The following is a 10,367-nucleotide window of genomic DNA, read 5'->3' as shown; positions in this document are numbered from 1 at the left end:
GGGGGGGGGGGAGAATACAATCCCATGATAGATGAGATTATCTCCATCAACTCAAAATGAAGCGATGTAATGCTGACTGACATGAACGTTGACAAGGAGGATTCAGATGCCAGGAACAAGCTAGTAGAGGAATCTGGCTACGCTCTGCAGCTAATGCGTAGTGAATTCTAATTGTAGATACTGAGGCTGGTGATTGTTTAGCGGAAGGTTGGATCTGGCAACGGCCGGCGCTCCTTCCTTTGGGCCAAGTGATGGAAGCATAACAGAGCAGTGCAATCTAACAGGGTTTTAGAGTCCTAGATTCCAAGGCATGTCTAGGTAGATATCCACAAGATCTGATCGCATCTTGATCATATGAAATCGCGAGCAGGCAGGAAATCCGCTTCTAAGACTTCAATATCGGCTATTGAGTCGATCTAAATCATCGCTGTCCTCGTTTCATATCCTTCGGTTCATGGCCGTGACGGTGGCTCCTTTCAAGGGGGCTAATTTACCTCCGCTCTGGGTTGGCTGGAGACTGGAGACAGACTGGACATTAACGCTCCACACATCGTGTCAGACTGAGGTCATGGTATCGAGGAGGCTCAAATGCCTAGCATGGCCAACGCGACGCGACGCTACGCTGCACGCACTATGAGCTGCCAGTCTTCTGCTGAGGGCCTGAGGCAGGGGCAGAGGGCAATGCCGAGTTGGACACACGCCGTCGAGGTTCATCAGCCCCTAATGCAACGACGCGAATCTTTGTGGCACTTTTGCTCTGTTGCTTAAGCCTGCACTTGCGCCATGATTAATCAGAGGTGAGGTCTTGCATGTGGCTCTCATGTGGCCGGCAAAGTTAAATCGCTGGCATAGAAATTGAGTCATCGCCCACGTATGTACACTGCACGACACAGGTACCAGGTTTTCACATCTGCCCGCAGACCGAAGGAAGGGCTGCCTGTGATCTGTGACGACTGATTGGTAGCCCTGTTGCTCTGACCGACACCGGGCACATGGTTAGCCGTCTGCCGAAGCGAGAAATAGAGGTACCACCTAGACACACAAGTTTGGGTGTGTAGAAGGGTACCATAGCATATTGGCGGGCGTTGGAGGTTTTTTTTCGTCGCGAGATTCCCCTGTCGTGGAATTGTTCTTTCTTCTGCAGCTATACAAGTTTAATAGCGACGGGTCGCGGTTCCGACCACTATCGAGCGGACCAGTTACTGTCAATGACTCCTTGAACCGGAATGGTCTGCTCACCGGCTCGTAAATCATCCCAAGATTGCTAGACTTGGCCCGACAGGTCACTAGCCGAGCTTGTCCTCGTCTTGTTTTTCTGTCCACTCACAGGGCCAAGCAAGTTGAGGAGCCATTGGTTACTGTCGATATTCTTTGACTTTCCGCTTTTCTCCCCTGCTGTGTCCTCTCGTGACCATCTTTTCAAAGGGTCTCAAACAGCTAGGGACAAACAGAAATGCTGCGCCTGTGCCAAGAAGGGAAAAAGTGCCGACAAAGACACAGCGATAATACGAAACGGCCAAACAAACAAACAAATAACCGACCTAGGTTACTTGGCTGAGTGAAGGTAAGACCTGTCACCAAGCTTGTTTGTTAGGCCAAAAGCCAACGCTTAAAAAAAAAGATGGTGAAGGAAAAAAATAGGCCAACCCCAACCCATACCATAGACTTTTTCACCACCCTGCCCCTCTCGTCCTGCCCGTATCCGGTCTGGTTCCCTATGTTCCCATCGTGATCATTGAATGCTCGATCGTTGTTGTCTTTGGGGGGGAAAAAAGGAAAGAAAAAAACTTTTCCGTGCTGATAACCCTTTACAGAGATGCCAAGGAGGGTGAGATGACTTTGTATGCATCGTCATTCTTGGCTGGGTACTCATCATCAAAAGGTCACATCACGACCAACCAGACTTATCGCAAGTGCCTAGCTGTCAGAGGTGTTCAGACTATCTGGGCATAAACCTATATTTTTCATTTCCTGTTCAGACAAGCCCGTTAGTCAGGAACGGAGGGTGCACATCTTGGATTGTTATGGCATGACCGAGAAATTGGATTTGCACCAACACGTTGTCCCGTTCTATGATCGGCTTGCGGGCAAAAAGGTGTGCAGCTCAGACCTCTCGGATCCGGCGGCGCTCATCTCCATCTCTTACTACAAACCCGCCGGCTCTCCCTTGGGACGGAACCCTGGATCAACATGACTCTTTCATGCGCTGGAGCATTGAGACTTGACAGAGGGATGTGCAAATCATGCATATCCTAGAGTAAGACCAGAGGTGTGTTGAGCTGCCGAGGCCATCGCACAAAGCATCATCGACAACCATGAAAACGCAATCGCCAGCATGATGATTTATGATGATGATGATAATAATAATAATACTAAATGGCGTGTACCCACTCTGAATGGTTGGCCGTTAGCCTAAAGGTCAAAATGTTGTTTGGCATTACGGCGCACTGCCGCACTCCGGACAGACAAGAAGTCAGAAGTACGCCAGTGGAGCAGTCGCCTTCGCCTTTTCTGTCAGCCTTCATAAATTGGGCCTTGGAAAGGACAGAAAAGGGGCCGACAGAGGGGAAAGTGAAAGAAAACGGTGTGAGCCACACTATTCCATCTAGTCTACTACCCATCCATGGTCCACAGCGTAGGTCTGTTTGATGGCCGAAGCCCCCCGAAGCAAATCATAGCACAACCACAAAGCCACAGGCCAAACCCACTGCCGAACGCCAATAAGAGCTGGGCACACTAAACTTACAGCGCGCAACGGTTCCCGGAGTCCCACGGAGGCACGCATATACGTATTGTCAAATCAGCAGGGGACAGCAAGAGAGAGGGTAGGATAGTCCAAGATCCATCGTCGTTATTCTTCTATGTACGTTCCGGTTCCCCATATCGGATACAGGCATCAGCGTATCTAATTTCTGATTCCCACAGGCATAGCCTGGACATCCTCTGGTGGTTTCCAAGAGTTTCCTTCCCTTCCCTTCATATCTCGCCCTTTGACTTCATCTCTTGGCTAGACCATAGTTGAAGGAAGACAGGGTAAGCTAACCAAAGGCAAGCAAGCAAGTAAGTATCCCGTCGGGCCCAGTCCAGTCCATTGCTCTGCTCTGCTTTGTTTCGACATGTTGGCCTATCCCTGGTACGTTGACGACGCTTGTTCTTGGTTGAGATCTTGGCCTATGTTACGTTTTCCGAGTCTAGTTCTGTATTCACTTTCCGTGTAACCGTCTTGTCCATCATCAACTGGCATGACTCTTTCCCCCCTTTCTCACAGCCCTTGTCTCTCCCAATTGCTTGGTGGGTTGGTCCGTTCGCCCTGTTCTTGAGACTTGACCGGCGAAGAGAAGTTGACCGTATCAGTCCATGTATATCACAATAGTCTCGCGTGGTATGTCGGTCAATCTCTTATTCGAGACATCGTCCTGTAACGACATTAGGCTTTGGTCATGTGCACTTTTGGTACATCGAAAACAGCTAGGCAGACCTCGGAGGATTTCATCAGAGTTGATGAGTTAATGTGGTGCATTAGGCCGGTTTTCGCTTGCTAAACTCTACTGCCTACGGATACTCGCCAACTCAATCTTTTACGAGCCTGTCTCGCTTCCCCCTTGTACCGTATGTATCATGTAACAGTCAAGTCTGAGCGAGTGCGTCCAGCGTTGGACCGCACCGCATCGCATCGCATCGCATCGCATCTGCATAAGGAGGACATGCATTTGCTTTCGCACCACGGTCAAGGGCCCAACTATTCGCCTCCCCCTTGACCTTGACCATGGAAACTCCACTCTATCAAGTTGCAACGGATGAAAATCATACACCCCTCCCCCCTTGTCGCTTCCCCCAGTCTCTCCAGTATCCACCCCGGTCTACCTGTCGTCCACAGTAAAAATTGTGAGGGAAAGGGAAAAAATAATTACAGTAGAAGAAAAAAAAGGGCTGTACTACGGATACGCACCCCGGTCTCTGACTTGCTGGCAGTTCTCAGCCTGTGAGTTGAGTGTGTAGTGCAGCGTAGCACAGCAGTACAACCCCCAGTCTCTCGAATCCCAGTCAGAGGGATATCAAATCAATCAATCAATCAGTGGTCATGGTCGTGGTCATCATCCTATGCATACCCTCGCCCTCGCTCAGACTTCCCTCCTGACTTGAGATTGACAACGGATCAGATTCGAGTATCCGTAAAAGTGAGGTGTAGACAGGACAGAGGTGTACATATCTGTTCTGTTACAGGGACCAGCACCAGCACGGGCACTGACTGAGGTGAGACCTTGGTGGGCTGTTTAGAACTAAGGCTTAGTGAAGCTCACACAGACGCTCAACCGACCCGACTCGCCAAGTCGTACACACAGGGCCTTACAGTGCTGGGCAGGACAAAGCAGGCATTGACTGACACAAGAGATCAACTCGAGTTAAAGTAAGTGTCAAGTAAAGACGGTCCAAATAAAGAAAGGGAAGATGAAAAACACACACACACACACTCGAACCCTCTTGACTGGCTTGCTCTGAGCGACGCCCCTCCCCTCACCCCCCTCTGCCACCCATAATTTCCCGGCCCCAGGGCAGCAGCCCAAGAATCCAAGCCCAAGGTGCCCAGCCAGCATCAGCCCAGCCCAGCAGCCCAGTCAAGCACCAGCACCAGCACCAGCACCAGTACCAGCACCAGCACCAGCCAGCATAGGTCAGCATCAGCACCCGACCCAGCACCCAGCGCACAGCAGCGTCGCATAACTACAAGACTCTTCTTCTGCCCACGTCTTCTTTTTCTGCCTCTAGCTCTCTTGACGTTAGCCTCTCTGCCCCCCCCTTCCCTCTCTATCATACAAAGTCTCGCCCGCTCCAGCGCGCGCCAAAAAAGGACGCCATCATACTTTGGTCTCTTCTTCCTCTCCCTCCCTTGCAAGTCTACCAGCAGGGAATTGCCTTTTTTTTTCCTTCTCTATCTTTTTTTAAACCTTCTGGTTAACTTGCTGGACTGTCAACCTTCTATCATCCACAACCACCCGCCCCAAGATACTTATTACTACTGGGACTCCCCCCCTTACCGTCCCAACTATCTTTTCTACCCCTCCCGCTCCACCACCAACTTTCTTCATTGACAACCCAAACCTACCTCTTCACCTTTCTCACTTCTTGTCTGCCATAGCAATTTGTTTCTTCAAAGAAATCCTTTTGACTCTCTGCACGATACGGACGAAATACTCTTCTTGTTCAACGCTGCTCAAATTCACCCGCCGAATACACGAGAACAAACTGCAATCCAATTGCAATTCGCCTACCAACTTGCGACAGCCTGCGCCTACCTACTAGACTGACTATTCCCACCACTGTCGCGTTGCCTTGTCTTGACGTTTTTGGGTGACTCAGCCATTCCGACCTCGAACCTCGATTTTTTGTTGCACTTTTACGACAATAACCCGCGGCCTCTCGGAATTTGCTTCATTTCGCTATTCGAATTGCGCCCTATCGTTTTTGTCATAACGGATTACTGTACCAAATCGACATTTTCGGGTTTCATCGCCTTGAAATAAAGGACCGACCAAGCGCAGGACGTTGTGTTGGTGTTGACCTATATTACTCTACCTACCGACGAACGTGTCTGTAGCTTAAGCTACCCCAACCCGGTGGTTCTTGACGAATATCCATTCATTCACACCGTTCATCACCTGGACCAGGAGCCCTGCGCTGTGCTGCAGCTCTCTGCCTGTCAAAGAGGAACGCCCTGTTTTACTTGATCCAGCGACCCCAAGGCACCCCAAAAGGAGCCACCTGCATATCCCGCCCTCTGCCAGCTCACCACGCTGCTGCGAACTTGGCACATCATCACGCCTCGGATCGGCCTTGTCAGGACCTACCTAGTCATCCGCCTGTTGCTCGACCTCACTGCACTTTTGCGTCCCACCCGGCAGCACCTCCAGGCTACCTCAGTTGTCCCTGCATCTGCATTTATTACGTGCGATTGTCACTGCCCTGGACCTTCACAGCATCCTACCTCACACTGGCTGCACCCCAGGTTGACAGCTACTCCACGAGGGATCGACTTACCGCAGCGTCTTCCCCGCAATTCGCGTGTCTTATCGTTACTTCCAAGCCAGACGTTCCACCATGGCTCCCCATTCTGACTGAGCTTTTATATATGTCGATGCAACCTTCGAATGCTACCCGTCTCGCCCTTATAGTGTAATCACCACTCAGCACGACCATGTCTTTCAACTTTGTCCACGATTCAAAATTCACACCACCAACTCACAACTTATCCGAAATGTCCTCATTAACACGCTCTCAACTTGGTCAGGTCCAGACATCCTTTCCATCACAAACACAACCAGTCCCCATTCCCATGTCAGCTACAAGTGCTTCAACAGGAACCTCAAACTCACAACAAGGCTCACCAATCATGTCGCCCGACACTGCTGTTCTAACCACATACTCCTCCGTCCAGGCCTCACCTGAGCCCATGCGAGGTCGGGAGGAGGAGGCTTTCCCTTCTAGCTTCCAGTTGCCTGAATCTGTGCTCTCCAGGAAGACGAGCACCAACTCTCTCGGGTACAATGCCATGTCCGAAGTGGCCAACAACAGCAAGGGAGGTCTTATTCGCCGATTTTCGAACCGAGCTCAACGCTTTGCCGGCAGAAGACGACCATCTTCCGGCGCTCCTGCCAGCCGCGATGGAAGCGTTGGCCCTAGCATCCTCAGACGTCGCAGTGACAGCAATGCTACAGCACCACAAGAGAACAGCGCCCTGACAGACACAGATGAGGAGTTTGTTCCTGACGACTCCATGTCTATGGTCGGTCTTGACGGCGCTAACTACACATCATCCGCCAACAGCACCCATGGCTCAATCAGTGCAAGTGCTGGAGCTATGGCTGGCCCAGTGCTCCCTGCCGAGCTACGCAATGGGTGCCCGGTGAAGAAGGTGTCCAAGAAAAGTCGACCAAAGAGGATCAGCCTTGTTTACGAGACTGAGTCCAACAAACTCTCTTGGGATCCAAGCCGTCCTCAAAAATCTCTTCACGTCGACGAAATCAGGGAGATCCGAACAGGGACCGACATCCAGCAGTACATCCACGACTATGGGCTTTCCGAACACATTGAATTCTACTTCCCTGTTTGGTTCACTATTATTTACAATGTTCCCGAAAGCTCAAAGACAAGATTTCTACACATTGTTACCGATAACCCAAACACCCTATCTCTATGGACCGAGTTCCTAGACGCTATGTTGAGATACCGACAGCAACTTATGACATCGTTGATGTCATTCAACGACCGTGCTGTTGCCCAGTACTGGCAGACCGAAATGGCCAAGGAGTTTGGTGACCAGGTCCGAACTCCTGACCAGGAGGAGATGAACATTGCTGGTGTAAAGCGTGTTTGCCAGAACCTTCACATCTACAGCTCATCATCAACCCTTGAAGTTAACTTCCACTTATCCGATTCTCGAAGACGATCAAAGCTCAACTTTAGAGAGTTCAAGGACTTTGTGCGCCGCATGAAGCAACGCAACGACGTGCAGCGAATTATTCGAAACATTGCTGCGAACCCTGAGTTTGGTCTTACTTTGTCCGAGTTTCTTACTTTTCTACGCGATGACCAGGGTGAGGATGTTGATTCTAACCGTACCGCTTGGGAGAAGCTCTTTTCTCGATTCTGTCGCCAATACCGAAGCACCGAGGCCGACCTTCCTGAGAATGTTGAGATCATGACTGAAGCCGCCTTCGTTGGCTTCTTGACTTCAGAAGACAACGAGGTCATCCAGCCCGAACCTCAAAACATTGTCTTGGACCGCCCAATGAACGAGTACTACATCTCTAGCTCTCACAACACCTACCTTCTCGGTCGACAAGTCGCTGGTCAATCAAGCGTTGAGGGTTACATCTCAGCGCTTGCCCGTGGCTGCCGATGTGTCGAGGTTGATTGTTGGGATGGTTACAACGGCCAGCCCGAAGTCAACCACGGCCGTACCATGACAACCTCGATTAGCTTCAAGGAGGTCATGACAACTATCAACAAGTACGCATTCGTCAAGTCCAAGTTCCCCCTCTGGATTTCTCTCGAGGTCCACTGCAGCCCGGCCCAGCAGGCGACAATGGTTGAGATCATCAAGGAGTCCTTCGGTTCAAGGCTTGTCACAGAGACCCTAGAAGCCTTCCCCGACAAGCTTCCCACCCCCTCAGAGCTTATGGAGCGTGTCCTCATCAAGGTCAAGAAGCCTCAGATCAAGGAGGAGCCTGTCACCGCTGGCAATGACTTCCGTGGTCGACGCCGAGGTAACAGCCTCAACTCACCCATGATGCGACCTTCTGTTCCTGATGGAACTCCTCTGATGCCTTCTCAGTCTCTGCCACAGAGCCCCATGCTTACTCCCAGCCATTCATCTCGAAGATTGGTCAGCAAGACTCGAGTCAACACCATTACTGAGGGCCAAGTTCAGGGCATGCTGAGCAGCAGCACAAGCGACAACGAGAGTGTTTCTGAGCAGCCAGTCAAGAAGGTCCACAACAAGACCGTCAAGGTTCTTGGTGACCTCGGTGTTTACTGTGCTGGAGTCAAGTTCTCTGGCTTCGACACTGTCGATGCGAAGCAGTATAACCACATCTTCTCTTTCATGGAGTCGAGCTTTGCCAAGCACTCTCGCGCCAAGGACCAGAAGATGGCCCTCGATATCCACAACATGCGCTACATGATGCGAGTCTACCCCGACCGAACTCGCATCACTTCCAACAACTTCGATCCTCTCAACTACTGGCGTCGCGGGGTTCAGATGGCCGCCCTTAACTGGCAGACTTTTGACCTTGGAATGCAACTTAACCGTGCCATGTTTGATGGTAAGGACTCTTCTGGATACGTTCTCAAGCCCGCCGAACTCCGAGATATCCAGGTCCTGCCATACAACGCGGACATTGCCGAGGGCAAGAAGGAGCGCACCGTTATCTCTTTTACCATCGATGTCATCTCTGCCCAGCAGCTTATGCGACCTGCCAACCTGCCTGCGAACAAGTCCATGGACCCCTATGTGGAGGTCGAGGTCTTCCATGCCAACGACAAGCGCGATAAGAAGGAGGCCGATTCTAACCTGGTCTTGGAGCACGATACACCTCTCAAGTATCAGACCGATGTCATCCGCGAGAACGGCTTCAACCCCCTGTTTGACAGGACGATGAAATACACGGTCACCACCAAGCACCCCGACCTGATCTTCGTTCGCTGGTCGGTCAAGCTCTCCAACGATGGCGAGAGCTACAACGAGCGCCCAGCCGTTGCCACTTATACCGCCAAACTCACCAACCTCAAGCAGGGTTACCGCACCCTGCCTCTTCTTAACCACGCTGGCGACCAGTATCTCTTCTCCAAGCTCTTTTGCAAGATCAAGATCGACTCGGTCGAGAAGAAGTTTATGGAAGCTCCTCGCCGTGTTCAGGACGGAAACAAACTCAACCGACTCGGCGGCAAGGTCTTTAGCCGCATGAACACCAGCCCTAAAAGTACTATCGAAAAGTCTAGCTCCGAGAAGACGAGCTTTGACAGCTATTGATTTCTGAATGAGTAATATTCATCTCATCTGTACGAACACCTTTTGAACTTTCTTGGATATAATTTTACCATTTCATTTCTTGATTCCATCGATACCGAGCTCGACGTAGCTGGATCTGGACACCACACGGGTCTCTATCGACAAGGATCCACGGCACTGGACTTCTGCAGTCATCTTCTGACTTTGTCACACATCTTTTTTTTTCTTCTCCATGATCCCAGGAGGATCCTGGCGCGATATACGCGATGGACCTGAAGGGACCTGTGACTTGATGATGTCGGGAACCAGCGCCGCTTGTCTTACTTTCTTTTCTTTTCTTTTCTTTTTACATCAAGAACGGGTTGAAGCGTTGGAATAACCCTTCGAGGTACCATTTGGTACACAACGATTTCCTTTGTTCAAAACATGGCGCATGAAAACAAAAACACTTAAAGAAGGAGAAATACCCCCTTTAGCGTGGATGGTGTTGGTCATTATCGGGATTCTATGTTTATATTATTACTGCGGCAGGGTAGCCGCTTCAATGGACAGGGACAGGAACGGGAATGAAAAAAGGAGTCTGCATACACCACGCTTGGCCGTGATTTTTTGGGAGCGTCAGGAAACTAGCATTGCACTGGGAAACCGGATTCACGTATTATAGATCGGCACAAGGCAGGGGAAACCAAACACTTGGGAAACATCTCTATTCTGCTGAAAGCATTTTATTCTTGACCCACAACCTTTTCGTTCTCTGTGATATCGAAATGTACACCTCATGTCGTCTCAAGTTTCACGAGAGATGACATCTTAGGCTAAGTGTCATTGACAAACCGAATGTGGGTTTGAGGCCTCTTGA

At 50.6% G+C, this 10,367-nt stretch overlaps 1 protein-coding gene across 1 annotated transcript, besides 3 other annotated features; it reads left to right on the top strand.

The window, feature by feature from the left end:
- Positions 1-3,659: 3,659 nt before the first annotated feature.
- Positions 3,660-3,690: a microsatellite.
- An 851-nt stretch (positions 3,691-4,541) lies between these two features.
- Positions 4,542-4,706: a microsatellite.
- Positions 4,707-6,193: 1,487 nt separating this feature from the next.
- FPSE_12239 (uncharacterized protein) lies at positions 6,194-9,529 on the top strand (the record flags this gene model as incomplete). The annotated part of the gene is made up of 1 exon (XM_009265356.1): positions 6,194-9,529. One exon carries the CDS (start codon positions 6,194-6,196, stop codon positions 9,527-9,529), a length of 3,336 nt encoding a protein of 1,111 aa, XP_009263631.1.
- Positions 9,530-9,832: 303 nt separating this feature from the next.
- Positions 9,833-9,855: a microsatellite.
- Positions 9,856-10,367: the final 512 nt, after the last annotated feature.

This window comes from Fusarium pseudograminearum, chromosome 3 (assembly GCF_000303195.2).
Source record: "Fusarium pseudograminearum CS3096 chromosome 3, whole genome shotgun sequence".
Taxonomy (NCBI): domain Eukaryota; kingdom Fungi; phylum Ascomycota; class Sordariomycetes; order Hypocreales; family Nectriaceae; genus Fusarium; species Fusarium pseudograminearum.
The sequence above is the reverse complement of the archived record's forward strand: the minus strand, read 5'-3'. Positions and strand labels throughout refer to the sequence as shown.